Here is a 25034-nt window from a genome sequence, read left to right on the forward strand (position 1 = left end):
ATTCTTTTGTGTGAATCTGATGTGTCGGGTTGGGACACTTAGTGGTCGGACACAGTTGGTATGGTAGTGTGCAATTGAATTGGTTTGCATGGGGGTAATGCTATTCATGTAAATAGAAAAAAGGGGGAACTGATCATGGTGTGTATGTAAGTCGATATCACTAGATGGTTTTCTTTATACATAGATATCCCTAGGTGGCTTTCTTTATACATACACATTATAAAGGGAGAAAAGTGTTCTTCAAGAATTTTTGTCACAGTCTATTAGCCTAGGAAGTATTGGAGCTCGGGATCATAGTTAAGCCCGAATTCGATACTTCGAAGACGCATGATCCAGGTGGCTTCTTTCCGTCTTAGGGTCAATTCACGGTTGCCCCCTCTAATGTGGATAGGTACCGTTTCGATTCCGTAGAAAGACACATCAAAGTCCTCCGTGTTTGCCTGACACTTGGCTACATGGAGGGCTACAGGATACCTTGGATCTTGTTTTTGGATCGCTCTCATATGTTCCGATATCCTGTCTTTTAGCATCCTGATTGTGCTCCCTACATATTTTTTGCCACATCGACATTCTATTATGTAGATCACATACTTAGTGGTACAGTTGATGTTGATTCTGATGTCGTAGTTTTCTTGGTTAGGTCCTTGAAAATGTTTGGTATTGTGCTTCGCCCATTTGCACATGGTGCAAAAGCCACATTTGAAAAACCCTTTGTTGCGTTGGGTTAGCCAATCAGAGGTCGTGTCTCCTTGTGGGACGGTGGGGCTCAGTCTATTTCTCAGTGTTCTCCCTTTACGAAAAGTGATTTGTGGAGTCATAGGGATCAGTTCCTTCAGTATCGTATCTTCCTTGAGCAGATCCCAATGTTTGGTAATGCTTCTTCTTACTGAATGGTGTAGGCCATTGTATTCGGTAATCATCCTAGTTGTAGACACTTTGGGTTGCTTAGGGTTCGTCATTTTGAGGATGTCAGATCTATTGATTCTGGCGAGTCTTTTGTTCGCTGACGTTAGTGTGGTTTTAGAGTAACCACGTTTCAGAAATCTGCATTCCATATCATGGACAGTTGATGCAAGGTCTGTGTCATCACTACAGTTGCGTCTTGCTCGCAGAAATTCTCCGTAGGGTATTGCCTTGATCTGGTGTGGGGGATGGAAGCTGTCCGCATGGAGTATCGCATTGCAGGATGTTGGTTTTCTGTAGAGTTTGCTTTCTAGCTTATCATTCTTAACATAGAATTCCAGGTCCAGGAATTCTATGTTGGTTTTGCTGGATTTCATGGTGAAGCTGAGTTCCCAGTTGTTCTGATTAAGGTGGTCGGCAAATTGTTGCAGTAAGTCATTTGTTCCTGTCCATAACAGAATACAGTCGTCTATGTAGCGTCCCCAAAATAGAATAGAATCTATGTACTTGCTTCCATGGCTGCCCCAGATATGATCAGCTTCGAAAGCACCCATGAAAAGGTTGGCGAACGAGGGGGAGAATTTTGAACCCATGGCCACTCCACGTTTCTGTTGGAACCATTGTTTATGAAAAATAAAGAAATTGTTTTCAAGAATTATTGTCATCATGGAGATGAGCATTTGTGTATGTGCCCATAAAGATGCTGGTCTGTTTGATAGTATGCGAGTGATTTCTTTTAGGCCTAGAGTTGGATTTATACTGGTGTAGAGTGCTACAACATCCATGGTTACTAAGGTGGTGTTAGGTTGCCACTCCAGGTCATTTAAGAGGCTCAATATATGTTTAGAGTCCTGGATGTAGGAGGGAAGATTTCTCACTAGTGGACCCAAGAAAACGTCCACATACTCTGCTAGTCTTTCCGTGGGACCCCCTATTCCAGAGACGATAGGTCTGCCTGGTGGGAAAGGAAGGTCTTTGTGGATTTTTGGGAGAGTATATAGCCAAGGGTACGTGGGTTTGTTTACTTTTAGGTAGAGATATTCGTCGTCATTTAGTAAGCCCTCCTCTTTCCATTTTCGTAGATGATCGTTAATTTTCAGAGTCAGTGGACCCATGGGGTTGTGTGCCAGTAGTTCATAGCAAGTGGGATCTGCTAATTGGTTTAGTATTTCTTTATTGTAGTCCTCAGTGTTCATAACCACGATGTTTCCTCCTTTATCTGCCTCGCGGATAACAATGGTGGGAATTTGTGTAAGTGTTTTAAGTGCATGACGTTCTCCTTTAGTTAAATTATCTTTAAATGTAAATGTTTCATTCAATTTGTTAGTATTAATTTTATTTAAGTCTTCCAGAACCCGTTTATGAAAATTATCGATAATGTTCCCACCCGGTAAGGTTGGTATCCAGGTGGATTTGCTCTTGAGACCACTCACAGTCCCAAGTTCTGTGTCTATATTTAAGTCTTGCAAGAGCTGTTCCATTTCTATGGGACTGTCCTCTCGTTCAGTGATAGACAACAGTAGTTGGGTTGCTTGTACATCTTTTATTGTCAATTCATCATGCAATACACAGTCAGGAATATTCAACACATTTTTGTTGGTGCAAGTTTTGCCGGCAAAATGTTTTTTGATTTTAAGATTGCGGACAAATCTGAAGAGATCTATCTTCGTTTGACAAATGTCTCCTGTGGAGTAGGGATTAAAGTTCAGACCTTTAGAGAGAAGTTTAATCATATCCGGAGTTAAAGAGAAAGACGAGAGATTTATTACTTGGACATTGTTGTTACCACTTATTATTTCCTCGCTGTCCCTGATCTTAGTTTTTTGCGATATTCCTCGCTTACCTCCTCTACTGCCTCTGTGGGTTTTTGGTTTGGTACAGCTCTTTGGGGTTGAGTCCTGCTCCCTTTGCGGATACGTGTCATTTCCACTAAAAAAGGAAGATTACTGTCGTCTGAAAGACCCCCCAAATCTTGGTCAGGTGCATTCGTTCCCGCACTGTTCAAAGAAGTGTTACTAGATGAAACAGAGCTGGGGGCAGATATATTGTCTCCGGATTTTTTGGAGTTACCCGGCCGAATCATTGCATCGTATTTGCGATCATAAGTGAAAATTCTACCGTTGCGGTAGTCTGCGTCGTCTCTCTTGATTTGTCTCGCTTTTCTAGTTTTGATTTCCTCTTGGTGTTTAAGCAAGACATCGTCTAGAATAGTATAATTTTTACAAGTGGGTTCCGGTAGGTTGAGATCCTTGATCTCTTGTTCTAGAGTAGCAATTTCACCTAGTAATTGGTTGGATTTGCGGTCTGCGCTTTCTATCAGGATATCCATTAAGCAGAAAGAGTTGTTGGTTACAGAATTTTCCCATTTTTTCAGGAGATCAATGTCAAGATCGTCATATGTGGGGAAAATGTTGGAGCGCAAACCCCTAGGAATTTGTTTGACCTGCATGTATTGTTTTAAGGTCCTAGCATCCCACCATCTAGAATTCTCTTGTTTTTTTTGTTTTTCTAGTCTTTTGAATTTATCTTTAAGTCCCTCTGTTCTAGGGGGACCGGAGTTAGCCGTGGCCGTATGTGTTGGGACGCCTTTGGCTAGATTCTCAAAAAGGTCCGTGGCTACCTTGTCTCTATCCATGTTGGTGGTAGAGAAGTGTGGGTTTGTAAATACCGGTGGATGTTTTGAAGAGTTGTTACGGAATGGAGAAGAACAAGTAGTTTATAAGCGGGGGGCAGCCCTCTCTGGCATACAGTATATGTAAACAACAAGGAGATTTTAGTTATGACCAGGGCAATGGGGCGCACACCTGTGTGGCCGCACGGTAGCGAGCAATGTCAGTTGATGGGTATAGGCAAAAGGGCGAGCGGTAATCTCTCAAAACCGCCCAAATTTGGACCCAGGGGATCTAAATGAACAATATAACAACAATGCCCCTGCACTATACAATGGTGTGACACTTATGGTGGTAACAATATTGCAGAAAGATTATTTCGTAAATACACATCCACATTTACAAAATGACTGTAGAGGATTAGTTAATCCAGGTTCAGATGCAAGAGTTCCGTTAAAGAATGAAAATGTTCAGTTCTTGGTGTAAAGAAAATATATAGGTTTATTGTTCCTTTGTTAGTGCCAACACGTGTTTCATCGCAGGGAACCTACTGCGAATCTTCAGGGCTGGACAGAAAACACAAAAGAAGTGCATTTGCAACCGATTCTTGTTACAAGAACCTACGTTTAGTGACTTTCCAAGGTGAGAAAGTGATCAAGCATGTGTGCATATGTGACATGTATAATACAGCAGTGAGTTCGTGATGGTATACATTGTGCAGGTGTTTATGTGATTCTATAGTGACATCTTTTATTTTTAGTGCCATTGTCTGTCTGAACACTGGAATAAAGAATTAAGCATTAGTGATGGTAGGTCTAAACATTTGCCGTAGAGAGAGTGTGGTGCTATGGTGAATAGAGTGCGGCTGTGGCTGAAAGGGCGATAATCCCAGGTGACATAGGTAAAATCCGCGGTTTAAATAAAGAATCACGTCTCAACAAAAACACACGTTAATCCATATCTATAGTCTCAGTTGAAAGCTTCACAAATACTGCTACACTGTCATTATAGTTATTTCACTATGAATGGCCTGAGAATAAGAAAACAGGAATTCGCCTGTCTGGGTGCTTTGATCGAGATAGTTAGATGAGACAGCTTTGGCGAGTGTGTGTCATGTGTTCTTGCAGGCGTGCGTTGCTGAATAGGGAAAGACCTCCATATTTCGTTTTAAAGGTAGCACTGGCTAACTTTGGTGATCAGAGTCGACCACTTGATGTTTCCACAAAATGCAGCAAAGGAGGAACTGGTTGAGTGAAGTGATACAAATAAGTTTTGGTATTAGTATAGTAACCTAGGAAGGAGTACTAACTTACAGGCTCTCAAGTCTAGGGTAACGGGTGCGAGTTTTGAACAAAGTGTCTCGCTTACCTTAAAAGAGAGTATGCCAATTTAACTTAGGAAGTTGTTCGTCGTCCTTATCTGGACGAGATTGTAAATAGTGGACCCAAGTATGGCGGAAGATTGTGGCACGCTATCCGCGTGTTTGCGGAATCTATTTAGAAACAAACTATGTTTAATTATCCGATAACTACCTCATGGTGAAAAACGTAATCAGCAGAGGAACTAGTATATCGTAAAAAAGCGGTAAGATAACCCGCTCGTACCTTGTTCGGTTTAGTGTGTGTCTAAAACCGGGAGGAGTAGACAGTAATGCAAAGGGTCTTGTGTAGCAGGACCAACGTTCGATGAGGGCGAGTACACCTAAAAAAAGGGAGGAATAATTGGCTAAAGTTGATAAGGACGACGAACAACTTCCTAAGTTAAATTGGCATACTCTCTTTTAAGGTAAGCGAGACACTTTGTTCAAAACTCGCACCCGTTACCCTAGACTTGAGAGCCTGTAAGTTAGTACTCCTTCCTAGGTTACGTTACCGAGATGTGTGCCTAGAATGAAATAGACAACAAATATACCAATGTGTATGCAAATGAATATGCAACTGTATAAGTATAATTAATGACCATCACATGTTCTAGTTTCTTTTCTTTTTTTTTGTTATGATAATGTATGGTATTGCTTTGTTAGGTCTCGCCTGTCGATGCGCATGCGCATCGAGCAAGCGAGACTATGGGGGCTCATCTACTCTTTATCCAACTTGCAAGGAATCGAGGCGATTCCTTGCAGTGCACGAGAAATTTAAGCTCAATGCGCATGCGCATTGAGCTTAAATGCGCGTGCACATGCCCCCAGCCGCCTGCCTTGCCTACTCTCTCTCACAGCCTCCCCCAGCTCCGCCCCCTCACTACTTGATTGCACGGCCGCTAGGCCGTGCCTCCCCTACTCTCCTCCCCCCTCCTCCTCTCCTCCCCTGCCTGCCTGCCGCTAGGCCGTGCCTCCCCTACTCTCCTCCCCCCTCCTCCTCCTACTCTCCTCCCCTGCCTGCCTGCCGTGTCGCACCTCTCCCCTCTCCGCCCCCTGCCCGCCGTGTTACGGTGAAAGGCTTGTTTGTTTATTTTACCCGCCGTGTCTCTGCTGCTTGCCCCTGTCCTGTCTCTCCTCCTCTCCCTCTCTATACCCTCCCCCTCCCCCTCCCCCCCACCACTCCCATCAAGTCCCTCTGGCCCTTCCCTCCTCCCCGGACCCCTCCTCCCCTGCCCCCTCCACCCTTTCTTGTTACCACTTGTAAAGAGAAAGCGGACTGAGCTCCCCTATTTAGTCCTGTGGGCCCATTCACAGTATGGCGTGCAGGCACAGGCTGCACTTTGGGGTCGACCAGATCCACCCAATCTGTTTAATCCTGGCGGCAAGCGGTTGGTGTGTCGCAGGGGTCTCCACAGGTCTCACCAGGTAGGGTTTACCACTGACCGCAGTTCCAGGACGCGTTCAACTTGCAATTGCATCATAGCACGAGCACCGCAGTGTGCTGTTTTCCCTGCATCCCATACTTTGGCCTCAGTGATGACAGTGTATCCCCGTACGCGACTGTTGTGCACGACAGGCCCAGTGCCATAGCCCTACGTGGGCTGGATCCAGCAGCAGCCTCCGTCACAGCTGGTTGGCGGACTCGAGCCGACACGTGTCTCTGCTGCTTGCCCCTGTCCTGTCTCTCCTCCTCTCCCTCTCTATACCCTCCCCCTCCCCCCCACCACTCCCATCAAGTCCCTCTGGCCCTTCCCTCCTCCCCGGACCCCTCCTCCCCTGCCCCCTCCACCCTTTCTTGTTACCACTTGTAAAGAGAAAGCGGACTGAGCCAATATCTCAGACCAGACGGGGCAGGCCAGTTCCGGGTCTGAAGCTGCATGAACAGCATTCGAGGTGATGCGCAAACTGCACTGGGACGGCCCTGGGGTTCAGGGCCAGACCCCCCGCCCACGCCTTGGTTAATAAATAGCTCCCCTCTACCCTCCCCGGATCGTCTAAAGGACAAACAGTAGAATAACCTTTTTTTTTACTGAAAGTAGTCACACAAGCACAGTACACAAAGCTCCCCGGCCTGTAGTTCAAGCCCCACCCCACGCAGCACCTGCAGGGGGCTGCCTGATAGAATCAGACTGCCCACACCCCTCCATAGGCGGTATTCCGGTGCTATTGTGCCCACTCTGGTAATCATGACGCCCCCTGCTGCGTGCATTTACAATGTGATGCGTTCCTTCCGCTGGAGGGCAGATTCGACCACACACTGTTCACAATCACAAGCAGGCTCTGTTCTGCAAGGTGCCGGGGGACCTTCCTGCAGCCCACGCGTTTCTAAAATGTCAGTTCCGTAGGTGTTTCCGACAGCCCTCCCCGCGGCTCACAGCACGTAACTTTCCTTAAGGGATGTTGTTTATCTCGTGTTTTGTTTTCTTTTTATAGGGATATGTTTTTATGCATTTATGACAAGGTCTCGTGGCGGTGTCACCTCGCATCCCAAAATACCTACCCCCTCACCCTCAACCCCTCACTCACCCTCAACCCCTCACCCACCCTCAACCCCTCACCCTCACTCACCCTCACTCACCCTCACCCTCAACCCCTCACCCTCACTCACCCTCACCCACACTCACCCTCACCCACACTCACCCTCACCCACACTCACCCTCAACCCCTCACTCACCCTCAACCCCTCACCTACCCTCACCCTCACCCCCTCATCCTCACCCTCACTCACCCTCAACACCTCACCCTCACTCACCCTCAACACCTCACCCTCACTCACCCTCAACCCCTCACCCTCACTCACCCTCAACCCCTCACCCTCAACCCCTCACTCACCCTCACTCTCACTCATCCTCACTCACCCTCAACCCCTCACCCTCACTCACCCTCACCCTCAACCCCTCACCCTCACTCACCCTCACCTTCACTCACCCTCACCCTCACCTTCACTCACCCTCAACCCCTCACCCTCACTCAACGCCTCACCTTCACTCACCCTCAACCCCTCACCCTCACTCACCCTCAACGCCTCACCCTCACTCACCCTCAACCCCTCACCCTCACCCACCTTCACTCACCCTCAACCCCTCACCCTCACCCACCTTCACTCACCCTCACCCTCACTCACACTCACCCTCACTCACCCTCACCCACCCTCAACCCCTCACCCTCACTCACCCTCACCCACCCTCAACCCCTCACCCTCAACCCCTCACCCTCACCCTCAACCCCTCACCCTCAACCCCTCACCCTCAATCCCTCACCCACACTCACCCACACTCACCCACACTCACCCACACTCACCTTCACCCTCACTCACCTTCAACCCCTCACCCTCACTCACCCCCACTCACCCTCAACCCCTCAACCCCTCACCCTCCCTCACCCTCATTCACCCTCAACCCCTCACCCTCACTCACCCTCAACCCCTCACCCTCACTCACCCTCAACCCCTCACCCTCAACCCCTCACCCTCAATCCCTCACCCTCAATCCCTCACCCACACTCACCCACACTCACCCACACTCACCCACACTCACCCCCACTCACCCCCACTCACCCCCACTCACACTCACACTCACACTCACCCACCCTCACTCACCCTCACCCTCACTCACCCTCACCCTCACTCACCCTCACTCACCCTCAACCTCATGCTAAAGATTTACAAAAAAACCCATTAACGATTCTAAAAGCACTAACTCTAATGCTGCGAGACCTATTGCATTTCTAATGCTTGTTTTTATTGTAATCAATGTCTCGTATGTAGTAACACACATTTATTGTACCTATTGTATTTTATTGCACCTTATTGTACTGTCCTGTCTTCCTTTTCTTTTTCTCTTTTCTTGAATAAAAATGATTTGAATATATATAAAAAAAAAATTAATTACAATTTCATTAGTGGTATACTGCCCATTCAGTGACCCATAAAGTACCACCAAAGCCACTTCCTAGATGGGCAAAAATCACACTCCCTCTTAAGTCACTATTTACCAGCCTCTATAAGCCTATATCATTAACTGGCTCAAAATGGTGTCTACTGTGCCCACGGGTTCCAGTTCCTAGGATGACATACCTGTTCATTGTCTCAAATAGCCACTTGGGTTCTTTATTGAAGGGCATCACCATGCGATGGAAATTACACATCTTCTCTGCTATTTCAGCAGAAATATCAGGCTCACGGAGTTCGGCAGTCAAGAGTCGGCGACTCTATTCAAGCAAAATAGAATCAGAAAATGACAGGTTGACTCAAGTCCAAAAGGGCAACAGCAGAGTCTTATAAAAGTTTTGATGGGAATGGAGAGGTGCAGCAGAGGGTAGCAACATCTACATGTAACAGAGTACCAACCACAAGCGATTAGTGATGAAGCAAAATACTAGAGGAAGGCAATGAGGTAATAGACTAACCCTGGCCAGTGTTTACTGCCGGATCACTTTGAAGAGTACAATCTAGTTACAGAGCTGTAACAAAATAACTGTAGACATTTTTTGCTATTAATCCCATGCCACCAGCTAGCCTTTGAGATATTGATATTTCACATCATTTTTGATTAACCCTCGTTCTTTACATAACATTCATAAGTGTTTTTGAGGAGTCCAGTACTAACATCAATTTATGACTGCCTTTCAGTTGCAGCTTTAGCTTCACCCCTGTCCCTTAATACATATAGGTTTCCTGTACCCACCCTACTTCTTGCTCAGAATCATGGTCGCCAATGAACTGACCGGGATATACTGCTCCAATCGGCCCTGAGGAAACACGCCATAGAGTTGAGGCCCCAGGGTCCGCTCTGCCAAGATAGCAAACATAACACTCTCCAAAACCAACGAGTCTACTCCCTGTAACAAGAGGAAGGAAACGGTTCAATTTCAATAAAACCATACAAGCAATCGAAGCAATGATTAACAGCTACCAAATCAGATTGCATGCAAGAAAAAAATGAGAAATAACAAAACAAAACACCATGTACACTTTACAAAAATAGTAATGCCCACATTCAACCTGTAAACAAACTTAGACTGAAAAATAGAAAGTTATTTGATAGAAACAACACATTAACGAGATCCACCCTAAACCTTCCTCGGCATGATCCAGTGCTAATGTACTATTATATTATTAGTCCTTCATGGTGAGTGGCCCAAATCACTCAAGCGCTTTTACAGATATTGTTCTGCTCAGGTAACAAAGAGAGGATTTTTGTAATCTTGCTTCATTCCACTGTAATGAAAAGGGTAGAACACTACGCCTTACTTTAACAGCCAGTAATTGCGTGACACAACCGCCTAAATAAATCAAGCAACTCAGATGTAGCTAAAGCGAAGTGTATTTGTAAAGGACTACACATATGACTGACTAAACAAATGAATCCCAGAAATAGATGACAAACTAAAAATTGTGGTAATTTACTTTGCAGTAAGTAATACAATCTTTCAATTGTCAGCCTTTGTAGCTTTGAAAGCCAGGAAAAGCAGAACAGAAGGCAGGCAGAACTTTTTGTTCAAGTACTAGGATGATCCTTCCCAGCTCAGATGTTCTTCCAGTTGGGTTCATCGGTCACTATAAGTTTCCCGGTTTCATTGGAGGGGCAAGCTCAACCCCATATATATCTTACTGTCCTGTGTTAGCCACTTACACATCTGGGGCCATATTACAGAAGTGCCCCAGAGGCACAACAGGTGTTTGCGCTAGCTATGTGCGTCCCCAGGGCTCTTTGCTATTACAGAAGGTGACACAGCTTGTGCAGCCCCTTCTGTAATAGTGATAGCGCTGGCACACAAAGAACCAGCACTATATTCAGGGGCGTTCCCTTATTTGCATGGGGCTGTGCCATATGCAAAAGAGGAAATCCCTTTGCTTCTGCGCCCGCGCCATATTACTGGCACGGTTGCAGGAGCAAAGAAGCTCTCAGGAGGCACACTGACAGTGCGTCCCCAAAAACATGGCGCACTGTCAGTGCACCCCCTTATTGCAGCCTTCTGGCTGGAAGAAAGGGGATCCCATGGACTCCCCCCCCCCCCCCCCCCCCCAGACATCCCCTTGGAGGCGGGTGCAGCCAGTTACCGAACCTGGCTCCATGGGGATGTCTGTGGGGGGGGGGGGCATCCCTGCAAGGGGATCTCTAATCACCTTCAAAGTGCAGCCAGGTTGCTGCCTGCACTGTGAAAACACAGAGCAGCTTTAAAGTAGCTGCTCCGTTTTTCACATGAATGTGCTGCCCCCAGGGCAGTGCGAGTTCGTGGCTGTCTGGGGTGCAGCGCATTCACCATAATGCAGCACATTTTGCTGGTTAGCCCTGGGCGCACCTTTTGAAAGGTGTGCCAACCACCAAAATGCACTGCATATACAATATGGCCCAAGAACGTTTAACTATCCACTTCTCACCAACGCTACACTCTCCAAAGATACCCAAATGGTTACATTTTCCATCTGGTCTTTTGACCTAAAAGACCAGATGGAAAATGCAACCATTCAGCACTTGCATCCTTCTCTCACGGTTATGCATGTTGCTGCACCGATCTTTTCCTCTCCCCCCAAATACCTCCATATACTTTTCTTTGAGGGTACTAGTTCTGATGCCCAAGTACTGCTTTTTCTACTAGAGAGGTACCCCTTATATTCACTTTGGAAGACTGGGAGGAGGGGGAAAAACCGACAAATATGTACAAGAAAAATCTCCCACACGACCTATAATACATTAACGATGGCTTTGCACAGCTCTTATGGGCATCCCTTCCTGTGTAAATCACAACATGCTACAAAACTGAATTTCATCATTTTATTCAAAATATACTTTTTTCATAGGTCATTGTTTGTTCATAAAACATGACTTTTTTTGGGACAGTTTAAGAATACTTTTTTTGTAGAGAAAAAATACATATATTTTTAAGACATGACAGACATGAAAACAATGACTTATATCCCCATCAAAAGGAAGAAAAACCTTATCTCGTCATACCACACCTCTCATTCCATCTCATTCTCACCAGATCCAGGCACACATACACACATACACACATTCAAAACCACATCAACTTCCCGGCCTAAATTAACGTGCTAGTGGTACACATGGTAGTAATCCTTTTCAGCTATCCATGGTGTTGCCGCCAACTGGGAATACATCAAGCCAACATATGTGTCGGTGGATTTAATAGATATGTGTCCACCTTCCTCAGGGCCGTATAATTTTTTATCTCTTATTCAATGGCAGAGGTGCGATGGGGAATCTGCAAATTGAAGGGTTTTCTATTATTGGAATGCCTAGAGAAATAATTTTGATCAAACTAAGTTATAAAACACACAAAGGATCTCGTGCCTGCTACTTCACCTATGTAGACCAAATATACACCTACAGTGATTAAACAAAGGAAAAAGTGAGAAATAGGCTGTAAGGGGGAATCCCTAAGAGTAAAGACAGGACACCTTCACCATACCCACAAAGTGTAAATAGATAAAAGGAAAAGAGAAAAATGTGAAATCTATACTGCATGCATAGTGTCAGCAATGCACTACTTATTATGGCCCAAGTTCGTTTCGTGCCCATATTTCAGTGGAAAGGACCCAGGGTGGGTTAGTCCCAGAAGGGTATGTTCAGGCGTAGTGGCAATGTAATCAGAAATGCTGCATCAATGTCATCAAGAATCCCTGCACAATAATGCACCAACTTCGGACAGTGCCACAGCAAGTGTACTAGGGTACCAGTGCCACCACACCCCTGCCAGCAGAGGTCTGATTTGGACTTATCCCAGGACTTAATGCGCACTGGAGTAGAATACCAGTAAATGGACCACCTTATAGGCCGATTCAGCACCCGCTGTATTGGAAGCAGTGTGGTGTGTGCGATAAATAATGAGTTCCCACTCATTCGATGTAAGGGGTCTCCCCAACTCAGTCTCCCATCTAACTTGCGCCTTTGAGTGATGTTTCTTAGGGCGCATAGTAATCATAGTATATAATTCAGATTTGAGCTTACGATCATCTTTTTGACATATTAGCCATCTTTCAAAGGTCGACATGAGGCGGGACATGTGTGCAAAATTCTCAGGCTGCTTGACCCAATGCGTAAGTTGCGAGTAATGAAGTGCATCAGAAGATGGCAGACCATAATCTGCACATAACTGAGGGAAGGGAATCAGCCCATCAAGATCAAAAAGGGAGTCCATTCTCTTGCACCCTTCCTTCCTGCACCGATGAAACGTCGGGGATGCGCAGCCGGGTTGGAAGTCAGGATTGTCTACAATAGGGGACAACGGAGAGGGAAACAAAGTACTCCCTTTCTGTCGCACAAGTTTGAGGGTTAGGGAGGTTACTGGAGAAGAATACAAACCCCATGCTCTGTGCTTGCAGGGCAGCCACAATTCTCGCCAGATATTGCGCCGAGCTACAGTCTGATCGATAAAATTCCAGTGCTTGCTGGACAAAGACCTGTTCCATTCGACAATGTATCGGAGACAGGCCGCTTGGTGATAAGCACCAAATAGTGGAAAGCCAAGCCCTCCCGTCTCTTTCGAGGCAGAGACCAGTGCTGACGCAAGACGGGGCTTTTTGTTTTCCCGCAAGAACTTATTCAGGAGCCCTTGTAACTTCCGGAGGACACCTGGAGGAGGGCTAACAGGGAGCATCTGGAATAAGTAGAGGACGTGTGGAAGCATCGCCATCTTTACCGCTGTCAGTCTCCTGTACCACGCCAATTTAAGGCGAGTTCAGTCAGAGAGCTCCTTGGTGGTTTCCTCCAGCAACAGAGCATAATTAAGGGCGACTGTCTTAGTGATGGATGAGGTCAGACAGATGCCTAAATATGTAATGTCCTCGTGGAGCCACGGGAAAGAGTAGTCTTGCTGCAGGTCCTGAATCTCTTCCGCGGGATAGAGATATTAAGAATTTGGGATTTTGTAAAATTGACTTAAAACCTCGTTACAACGCCAAAAGCAGTAAGCTCGGTGGACAAATGCTGCAGAGTCGTCCGGGGCAGTGTGAGCGAAAGAATGACATCATCGGCATACATACTGAGTTTATGTACATCAGGTCCAAATTTGATACCCGTTATATCAGGATTGGATCGAATACGCTGGGCAAACAGCTCCATGTAGAGGGCAAATAAAAGTGGGGAAAGTGGGCAGCCTTGCCGCATGCTCCGGGCAATGGGAAACTAAGGTTGATCTACAACCATTGACCCTCACCGCTGTTATGGGGGAGGTGTACAAGCAACGGATCCACCAGATAAAGTTATCCCCAAAGCCAGAGGATATACAAAACTTTAAAATAAATAAATAGCATTTACCTGAAGAATGGCTCCATAAACACGAAGCAGGACCTGACGAGGTTCATTGCCTTGGCTCACAATGTGCCCCCGAAGTGAACATTTGAACAGCAAGTTACTGAGGCCGCCACTGAAAAGAAAACATAATACAGGATGAGATGATTAAAGTAACCCAGAAAGAGGCTGGAGAAGTATGGAGAATAAACTTCATATTAGTGTGGACAGAAAATATGCAATTACTACCTACACCTCTTGGACTGTTCGCTTGTTATTCTCGGCGAATCTCCATATCACTGCATACTATGGAAGGCTACACAATTGAAGAAACTCTAGTGTTAAAAACCCCTGAACCAATTAAAGTTTCAAATTTGAAAAAACTGATGTGGTGAAGACTCAGGAGGTATAAGGTGAATTAATTTTCCCTAAATATAACAAGCATTTACAATGCAATGGTCTCGGCAATATTATAGGTAGAGCTATTAGTATTGCTCATTATTTTTATCTTTTTTGTATCCCTAAATAAATGGCATTGTCATTTCTATTGGCATTAGCTTTTTTTGCATATGTGATACCTATTGCATTAGCAGAGAGAGAGTGAGGTATTGAAATAGAGATAGAGTGAGGTAGTGAGAGAAAGTGAGGTAGATAGAGAGTGAGGTAGTGAGATAGAGAGTGAGGTAGTGAAAGAAAGAGGTAAAGAGGGATGTTGTGAGGTAGTGAGATATAAGCATAGAGTGATGTGATGTAGTGAGATAGAGAGAGAGGTAGTGAAAGAGTGAAAGTGAGTTAGTGAGATAGAAAGAGTGAGGTAGTGAGATAGAGAGTTGATTGAGGTAGTGAGTTAGAGAGAGAGAGAGAGAGAGAGAGAGAGAGAGAAGTTGTGAGCTAGGGAGTGAGGTAGTGAGAGAGTGAGGTAGTGATGTTTTGAGAGAGAGAAGTTGTGAGATAGTGAGGTAGTGAGATAGAGTGGAGTAGTGAGGTAGAGAGAGTTATGTAGTGAGAGAGGTAGATAGAAAGTGAGGTAGTGAAAGAGTGAGGTAGTGAGGAAGAGGGATGTTCTGAGGTAGTGAGATAGAAACAGTGAGTGAGTTTGTGAGGTAGTGAGATAGAGAGAGAGTGAGGTAGTGAAAGAGAGTGAAAGTGACTTAGTGAGATAGAAAGAGAGAGAGAGAGAGTGAGGTAGTGAGATAGAGAGAGAGTGAGGTAGTGAGTTAGAGAGAGAGTGAAGTTGTGAGGTAGTGAGATAGACAGTGAGTTAGTGAGAGAGTGATGTAGTGAATTTTTGAGGGAGTGAGTCGTGATATAGTGAGGTAGTGAGAGTGAGATAGAAATAGATAGAGTGAGGTAGTGAGATAGAGAGAGAATGAGCTAGTGAGATAGAGAGAGAGAGAGAGAGAGAGAGTGAGCTAGTGAGATAGAGAGAGAGTAAAGTTGTGAGGTAGTGTGTTTAAGAGTGATGTGGAATGCATGCTAACAATAAGCAACAAACAAACATGCTACAAATACCTCCCACCCCAAGACCGGCACTTACCTCTCATGCTGCTGATCAGCACACATAAGCTGTCAGGAGAAACAAGAACAATCTATCCCAGGCTTATTAGCGCTCGTTCCACTGCCCATCATGGACCTGGCATAAAAGGCAACAGTTTCCTGATACACTGCCAAACTCTCCAGGCACAAGAGAAACGAGAGCAGCGACCTCATCAGCGGGAGGGGGCGGGAAAAAGACACGGACAGGGGGAGAGGAGCACCCCTGGGAGTTGGAGGGCCCGCTTTGGCCTGTCTCTATCGAGAGAGCCTGCTGTCACTTGGGAGCAGGCCTTGGGTTAGAGGGATCCCTCAGAGGCTGCAGCGCCTTTTGTAAAGTGATCTCCTCCAAACACATTCCCAAAACCCCAAAACAGGAGGTGAGGAAGGACCAGGGCACCACAGCGAACAGGCAAGGCCCAAGCTAGGTAATGGGGCTTTAAGGGGAAACAGAGGCCCGGACTGGGATTTGAAGTGCTGAAATCCGGATCACAGTTCACCAATACAACCACTCGACTTTTAACATGCTGTCAAAAGCAGAGAGGGGCGACACCGGATCAAAAATACCAGAGAGCTTCAAAGAGCAAGCAAAAAATGGCATTCCAAAGACACCACAATTTTCTTCTATTTTATTATAAAATAAAAAGGTTATTTTCCTCTGGGATATCCAGGGCCCATATGGATGAGTTGGTGCATTCTGAGCTGTTAACATCCTTTGAAGGTTATTCAATAATGAGTTACATATCTTTTCATTTAAAAAGCTTTTTTTTCTCTTTATGAAATACTCCAATACTCACTAAAGCATTTTTTTGTTAAACCTTTCAATTGAAGCCTCTATACATCCCTTCTTCCATTTCTTGGAATTTAGTGAACGATGTCATAATAAATATGGCATCTTGCAATTTTCAGGTTAAGTTTAGTGTGCTATAAATTGTTTTGGGATAGTCCGAATGTTCAAATTAGGTTTCTTGCTTTTGCCACCTCAGCATTTGAGGAATGAAGACAATAAGCGGGCATTTTGAACGGGTAATCCCAAAGTACAAAAAAAGGATTGCATCACGTTCTACTGTCAAAAATATATTTCTGCGAAGGCCCTAATTACACCACGACTGCAATACCAGACACGAGGTTTTGTCTAAGACAACTAATATGCTTGTTTATATTATCAAAAATGTCAAGGTATATAGTTCGTCGTACATCATGAATAATTCGTGTTCAGAGGGAGAGGACATAAAGTCAAGGCAGTTAGAAAATGCTTAAATGCCCTAGTACATGAGTCACGATTATAGCAGTTCTGTCTGTCGCTAAGCCATCCCTGATTTAGTTAAATGAATTAGTTGTAATACAGCGTGGAAACAGAAGGGTACATTCCTACGCAGCAGAAAGGGAGATCAGTTTGGAAAGAAATGTGGCACCAACGGCCCCTCAGCAGTCAGGGGTGTCCTTGACTGAGATACAGCACTCTCAAAGACAGGGGGAGGGGGGGCAGCCCCCAGCAATATCCGGCAATGTTCGACCCTGAGAGCAAGAGTGGGCCCTCACTGAAGAGACAGCCTGGGATGCAGCAACAAACACATGCCAGCTCGCCGGGGACACCATGCATCCCTCCTCACACACACACACACCTGCATCCCTCCCCACACACATGCACACACAACCCTTCACGTCACTCCCTGCAGCCTACGCTCCCCCGGTCAAGTGCCCCGGTCAACATCACTGACAGATGCCACCCCCGTACCCCCCAACAAACTCTTACCTCAGGGCCGGGGGCAGCTCCAGGGCCGGAGACACCAGCAGGGGGAAAGACATCAGCCGGGGAGGATGGGTGCAGGGGCTGATGGGCACCGCTCGTGTCTGATGAGGGGGCGCGCAGAGGAGGGGGGGGTGCACAGAGCCCCTCATGAGCTCGGTCACCGGAGGAAGAGCGGGGGGTGGGGCAGAGTGCAAACACATGCCAGGTCGCCGGGGACACCATGCATCCCTCCTCACACACACGCATCCCTCCCCACACACATGCACACACAACCCTTCACGTCACTCCTTAACAAGCATTTACAATGCAACGGTTTCGCCTTCGGAAAAGTTTGAGCTATTGGCATTGTAAATGACAAACTTTTTATTTATGTGTTGGTTTTGAAAACAGATAAATAAATGGCATTCTCATTTACAATGCCAATAGCTTACTCTGTCGCAAATGCAAGACGTATTGCATTTGCACACACACACCCACACAAGAGCCCCCCACACACACACACACAAGAGCCCCCCACACACACCACACAAGAGCCCCCCACACACACCACACAAGAGCCCCCCACACACACCACACAAGAGCCCCCCACACACACCACATAGAGCCCCCCACACACACACGCAAGAGCCCCCCACACACACACGCAAGAGCCCCCCACACAAACACACACACGCAAGAGCCCCCCACACACATACGCAAGAGCCCCCACACACACACGCAAAGAGCCCCACACACACGCAAAGAGCCCCACACGCACGCAAAGAGCCCCACACACACGCAAAGAGCCCCACACACACGCAAAGAGCCCCACACACACGCAAAGAGCCCCACACACACGCAAAGAGCCCCACACACATGCAAAGAGCCCCACACAGAGGTCAGGGGTGGCACAGAAGCAGAGTTTCACCAGCTGAGGCTCGCATGAAGCCTCTAGCATGAAATAGAGGGAGGGTAAGGGAGAAGTGATGAAAGAGAGGAGGTAAACAATGAAGGGAGAGCTCCATACGTGGGGCGGGGGGTCGAACTTGGCCAGAGGTGGAGGAGGTGTACCCCAGATTCGAGGGACTGCCCCTTCCAGCAATCTAGGAAGCTCTTTTCAGGAGAATTTGTTTGAAAAAGCAGGTGGAGCAAGTTGTTCCAAGGGGAATAGCTGTTTTTATTATTACTGCTGATAAGTTATCTGTGCCGCCTGCTCTTGTAAGTTTTAGCATCTCAGTTGTTTTCTTAATGATTGGTATTGAGAACCCCTCTTTGATCTCTTTATTAGCAAGAAATGTTATCAGGCTAACAAATGATGGCATCTTTATTGTAGACTGCCTCCAGGTATTCTACCCAAGCATACTCTCCTATCAAACCTGTCAGTTTCCCCTGCGCTTTTTCAATCCCATTCTATACCAGTCTCCAAAATGTCCTTACGTTGTTTGACTCAATTGTTTCGAGCATTACTTTCCAGCATTTTACTTTAAATACCTGCTGCTTACTTGCTGCCATGTTTTTAAGCTCTTTCCTTAAATTTTGAAGATAGAATATAACCACTTTATTTTTAGAGAACTTTATATATCTTTCAAGCTTCCTTATTCTTCGTTTTGGAAGTCTGCATTCCATATCAAACCAGCTATTTTCCTAATACTTCTCACTCTTATTTTGATCTTGAATGTTATTAAAGGCACCAAAATAAAAGTGGCCTCATTTAGCGATTTAGACAGCTAAAAAAGTGGCTCATGTTTGCAAATTGAAGCAGTTTTAAACTTGTAAAGACAGGCTGCACACATGTTTTGCAAGGTTGGAATGCTGTGTGGATATTCGCTTGCTTCAGCCAATGTATGTTTTAATATTAGTAGAATCAACAGTAAAAACAGGCTCAGCAGACCATAAAACGGGCCCACAAATAGCCAAAAATCTGGTGCATACTCTGATCTGTCAGGCCAGCCCATGGGATGCTGTGTGATTGCCCTGTAGTCCAGTCCGACCCAGGGAGAGTATGATAATGGCCGAGTGACGTGGATATAAAGAACAGATCATTTTTTGATCCAAATGGACGGAACGTCAGAGATGTGAGAGTATTGGTACTTTGAGGCTGTGTGGAAGGTGTAGCAGAAACATCAGTCTGTCATTGGTGCAATCAAATTACACATAAGGAGCTGCTGGGCACCAACCAATGAATGGTGCAATAACATACCTCACTGATGTGTAGGAAGCACACCAATCACCCAATGGTACAGCCACATAACACATAATGATATGATGGAGCAACAATCAATCAGCGGTACACTCAAATATCCCCCTAGGGGTGAAGTGCACCAGTCATTTAACTGTGTAGCAGTACAGCACACAAAGAATGCAAGGACACCACATCTTCCATGATTAGGTCAATCAGTACATAAAAGTGTGCAGAGGCACCAGCCATTCAATGGCACAGACAAATAATGCCAAAACTCGTAGCAAAAGGCAGAACAGGGAGTGAGTGTAACAGGGCATCAAAGAAAGCGCCACTGGTGAGAATCTGCATATAAAATCAGATTAAACGAGAAGTTATTTTACATGACGAGCCTGTTCTTTCAACAGTATAATTCAAGATAAATTCAAGCAACATAACTAAGTTGGTGGAGTGCCGGCTGCAGTGATGTGCGCATGGTACAGGTTAAAGGTTAAAAAAATGGTAGGTAAACTTAGCATTTCATGCTTCCGAGGTTCGAAGATAAACATCATTGTGAGCTAGGTAATGAAACACGAAGAAGATTGCATAATTCGGCCCCAGTTCAATGCCAGTTGGCACTGAGAGACCACAGCAAACACGAAATTTGCATAGACTGACTTAAGTTGGCATCGCATTGTTGGACCGACTGATGCAAATGTCGTGTTTATCGCTTGTCGGGGAGTGCAATTTTGCACCTCACTTCTGCTACCTTATGTAATGTTGACCGAAATTAAATAAAATACCTGGTCCGCGCCATAGGAAACTAGTCACATCGGTGAGAAAGAGTTACATGTGTGTTACTACTACCACGAGGTTTGGAGGAACATTTGCATAAGACCCGAGAAAGCAACTTCTACAACAAACAAGCAAATATGCTCAACAGCCTCCTGTGCCCTGGACCCGCACTATTAGAAACAAGCATTTACAAGTACAGCCCCCCCCCCCCTCTCTTTGAAAGCACCCGCACTCACCGGCTGTCTTCTGGCGGGCGGGGCTAACCTCCTCACACGGGAGCCTTGCTCCCTGCAGCACTCCTCCGGCGGTCGCTTTGGGGCCGCGGGCGGGGTTCCTCTCCTCCTGGGCTCTCCTAGATGCAGCAGGGCTCCCTCGCATCACGGGAGCCCTGCAAACCGGCCGCCAGGCTTCTTCTTTCTTCCCCCCGGGCTGCGGGGGCGGGCACTTCCGGCCAACCACTTCCGGGTCGCTGCGGGCAGCGCAGCGGCCCTTCTCCTTAGGCAGGCAGGCGGGGGCTGATTTTATCGGGCAAATGCCGGGTGGGCACCGGCTCTTTAAAGATAACCATCAATCGAGGTGGGCACTCGATCGGCCCACAAGTCCGCCACAAAACGGTCCAGATGCCGGGTGGGCGAGGGGGGGCGGGAACGGCAAGGCAAAATATGAAAGCAGCAACCCATGAAGCTGGCGCCATGATGACAAAAAAATTAACATTAAAGCAGTGGCGGACGGCGGGAGGGGGCGGGAGAGGACACAGGGGGCGTGAGGGGGGCGGGAGAGAACACGAACGGCGGGAGAACGTGCCGGGAAAAAACACTCACGATGCCCAGGACAGCAGCAAGCACGGCCCGGCCGGACCAGATTCGGGGGCGTTCCCGGCGTCGAGTGATGTCGGCAAAAGCCAAAGAATCTCGGGAACGCCCCAGAGTCTGCTCCGGCCATGACGGACGCCTCTCTGTTCCAATGGCTAGCCTCCATTTATGGAGCTAGCCAATGGGACAGGGGGGCGTATTCCAGAGTCCTTACTGTAATCAAGAGATTTCTCTGGAGGCGGAGCCTAAAGGCTCAGTTCCCCAGCGAAACCTAAAAAGGGGCACAATTGCATTAGTGGAAAAAAAATCACTTCAAGCACTGAAAAGGTTTTTTCATTGTGGACAATGCAAAGTACATTGTCTAGGGAAGGTTGAATGCGAACAGACGTTGTGTAACATCTGGCCAAAAGCTAAAACATTTTAAATGACTAAGATTAAAGTTTTAGGTAAGATTGTCCGTTTATATTTTGCTACCATCGTCAAACTCCATTATTTTTCCTAATAAAAGAAAAGCGCCTCTTCCTACTGAAGGACTATGAGGCGCGCCTCGTGATTTGCTTGTGGGCGCCATCTCAATCTATGGTGAATTTTAGCTGATAGACGCCAGCTGGGGATGTCATGATGCGGGCGGAGCGGCTGGAGTTGTGCCAGTGGCATCTGGAGGAAGGGTGGTGGCTCAGGGATAAGAGGCCAGTGCTGGGGACGGTAGCTGCTCCATATAGCAAAATGACTTCAAATGAATTGGGCCACTCTTGGGTTCTGCTTGGTAAAGGAAAATGAATGTTATTGTAACGATTCCCTAACTGCGGTCTTAACTCCTATACAACTGAACTTATTTTTACTAGAATACTCCGCCGGCAGGTTTTATAATCAGGTTTTTCAAATGGACGATAAAACGCTGGTACGAGTTATTGAAACAAAGTCCAGACATGTTAAACGTGGCCTTTAAATTCATGATCGTGCGGGTCGTCTCCGCATAGTTCGCATATTCCTTGGGGCCAGCGCTGGAGGGGTGCAAAGCATCCGACCCGATCCCACCAGCACAGATCACTCAGAGCTGAAGATGGCTGGGACTGCTAGGAGAACAGAGCTGCTATGGGACGGGAGCTGACGTGGCCGAGGCTGCTAGGGGACAGGAGAGCTGAAGGGACCGAGGCTGCTAGGGGACCAGAGCTCAAAAGGCTGGGACTGCTAGGGGACGGGAGTTGAAGGGGGCGATGCTGCTATGGGAAGGGAGCTGACGCGGCCGAGGCTGCTAGGGGACGGGAGAGCTGAAGGGACCGAGGCTGCTAGGGGACCAGAGTTCAGAAGGCTGGGACTGCTAGGGGACGGGAGTTGAAGGGGGCGATGCTGATATGGGACGGGAGCTGACGCGACAGAGGCTGCTAGGGGACGGGAGAGCTGAAGGGACCGAGGCTGCTAGGGGACCAGAGCTCAGAAGGCTGGGACTGCTAGGGGACGGGAGTTGAAGGGGGCGATGCTGCTAGTGGACGGGAGCTTGAGGGGCCGGAAGCTCTGGACTGCTGTGAGACAGAAGCCAAGAATGCCGAGGGTTCTGGGAAGGCCCGTGCTGCTAGGCGAAGGGAGTTCTGATATGACTGGGAGCTGCTAGGGCGTGGGAGCTTTAAGGGCCAGGACAGCAGCTGTGAGGGAGCCTACCTGTAAAGACAAAGGGGGGTTCGAGAAGACGAGGGCTGCTAGAGGACAGGAACTAAGAGGACGGAGACGCTCCTGCGCAGATGGGGAAGAGGTGTGGGAGGGAGAGGATGATGGAGCCGCTCCTGCGCCGATGGGGAACAACAACAAAGGAAGCCTACCTGTAAAGACAAAGGGGGTTCGAGAAGACCAGGGCTGCTAGAGGACGGGAACTAAGAGGACGGAGCCGCTCCTGCGCCGATGGGGAAGAGGTGTGGGAGGGAGAGTATGACGGAGCCGCTCCTGCGCCGATGGGGAACAACAACAAAACAAAACAAGCAATTAGATAAATTAGCGGCGTAAGCCTCGATGGGGATGCATTTCGACTGTGGGTATTCCCACTAGAAATGTTGGAAAATATGACATACTGTTTTTTTAATTGATTCGTCCCGCTTTTGCTCTCCGCTCGCATTATGAAGCTGCTCCCGCGCCAAGTACCGGTGAGTGCAGCGACCCGGGTGGGGGCCTCACAGTGTGAGGGTAGAGCGGCCCCAGCAGACAGCGGGCCGCTCCCCTATCTCAAGGCGGCATTTGGTGATTTGGAGCTCCGAGGCTCACGGGGGCAATTGCAAGTTCCGAGTCCCCAATGGGGGACTCCACCATGACGGCCACATTTCTGTAGAGCCCAGGAGGGCTCAGGGGGCAAAGTGCGTGGTAGAGCCCCGAGAGGCTCAAGAGCAGTCTTCTTTCTCCCAAAAGCGGCCCCATGTGTTGATGAACGCACTAAGAACGGCACAAACAGGGGGGCAGAGGCTTACCTCATGTCCTCGGTAGACGCTGCTCGAGCAGCAAAATGGCGGCCGGAAACTCTGAAAATTTTCGGATTCGGGGGCGTGTATTTGTTGTTTTGAGTGACGGATGACGTCACTGGCTAAAGAACAGCAAAATGTACGCCCCCGAATCCGAAAAAGACGGAGCCTATTCGGAGGGACGGCTCTCTCCTCCAATGGCTGGCCTCCGTTTAGGAAGCCAGCCAATGGAGGAGAGACGAGGACAGAGGCGGGTTTAAGCTGCCACACTAAACAACATTAAATCTCGGACTTCCGGTCTGCCGAATTACCTTGACCTAAAAACAATGGAGGCTAAAATGAGTGTACATTTCATTAATTCTAGAAATTTCTCCATGCATCAGAATGCAAGTGCATAGATGCCTGTGTGCCTTGGAGGGTGGCTGGACAAGTGCGAGATCAGGAAAGGCCAATACCTGCTCTAGAGCACACAAAATTTGCAACCGATGCGCCTATAGTTCTTTACCTTTACACTTTATACGCAGACCACAAGCAGGTGATCAGAGAACGAACTGCATATGCTCTTGGAGTAGAACGAAGTAAGCTGGACCATGAAAGAAAACGGGAGATTCGCTGAGCCATGTGACAAATGTTTTCCAGTAACCTCACACTGACCAGTATGGAGTCCAACTTAGCTCCCATCCAGCATCAGTGAATCTTAAAAGTTGGGGAGTTAGGGGGGGTGACTATTAACGTCCCACCACTTTCATCAAGCAAGTGAAGAGAGGGAAATGTGGAAAGGCGGTTGACAGATATTTCTTCCTACCAAGACATATTCTTTGGGTAAAAAGAAGTTGTGTATTTTGAAGAACACATTTCAGCTATATTGCCTTATAAAGAAATACATTAAAAAAAAAACACACACACTTTTACTGGCAGCTTTGCATGGGGGCTTGAATATTTTAATACTATCATGATGTACCAAGCAAGCCTGAAAGTCCACATGGACTCTAGGGGTAGAAGTGTTCCCCTCCTAAAAAGATATGGTCGTCTTGACAATTCATTTTCAGAGCAGTTCTTTAAAGCCTGGATAAAAAGTCAGGTTTTATAGTTACTTAAATTATTTTGGTGCACAATTTGACATGAATTACTATTAATTTTCAAGAAGTATATAGCATCTTTTTTCTTTTTAATGCTGTATCTTCTGTCCGATTAGATTTGCAGTAGTATATCAGGACTTCAGTGTGCCAACGAAGGGTAGGGTGTTACCCAGATTGCAATCTCTAGTTGTTGACAGCACAGCGATACCCTCAAGTTAGACAGGCAAACGCTAATACACAAGAGCATTGGTTACAGAACCCCTGCCACTTTAAACAGTAGGCATACACCCTTAAATTACACCAGTATGACAGGTCAAGGCGACAGACATTAATGGTGATAATAAATCTAAAACACAGT

General features: G+C 47.0%; 1 protein-coding gene across 1 annotated transcript in view; it reads right to left on the reverse strand.

Moving 5' to 3' along the window:
- CHKB (choline kinase beta) overlaps nt 1-25034 on the reverse strand; it is a 76023-nt gene that overhangs the window by 33011 nt on the left and 17978 nt on the right. Inside the window, exons 2-4 of the mRNA XM_086918798.1 lie at nt 14151-14259; nt 9598-9711; nt 8948-9081 (exon numbers count right to left, since the gene is read on the reverse strand). Coding sequence (XP_086774924.1) covers nt 8948-9081; nt 9598-9711; nt 14151-14259 — 357 coding nt within the window. The remainder of the gene's footprint in view (nt 1-8947; nt 9082-9597; nt 9712-14150; nt 14260-25034) is intronic.

The sequence above is a fragment of the Lissotriton vulgaris genome, chromosome 1_1 (assembly GCF_964263255.1).
Source record: "Lissotriton vulgaris chromosome 1_1, aLisVul1.2, whole genome shotgun sequence".
Classification (NCBI taxonomy): domain Eukaryota; kingdom Metazoa; phylum Chordata; class Amphibia; order Caudata; family Salamandridae; genus Lissotriton; species Lissotriton vulgaris.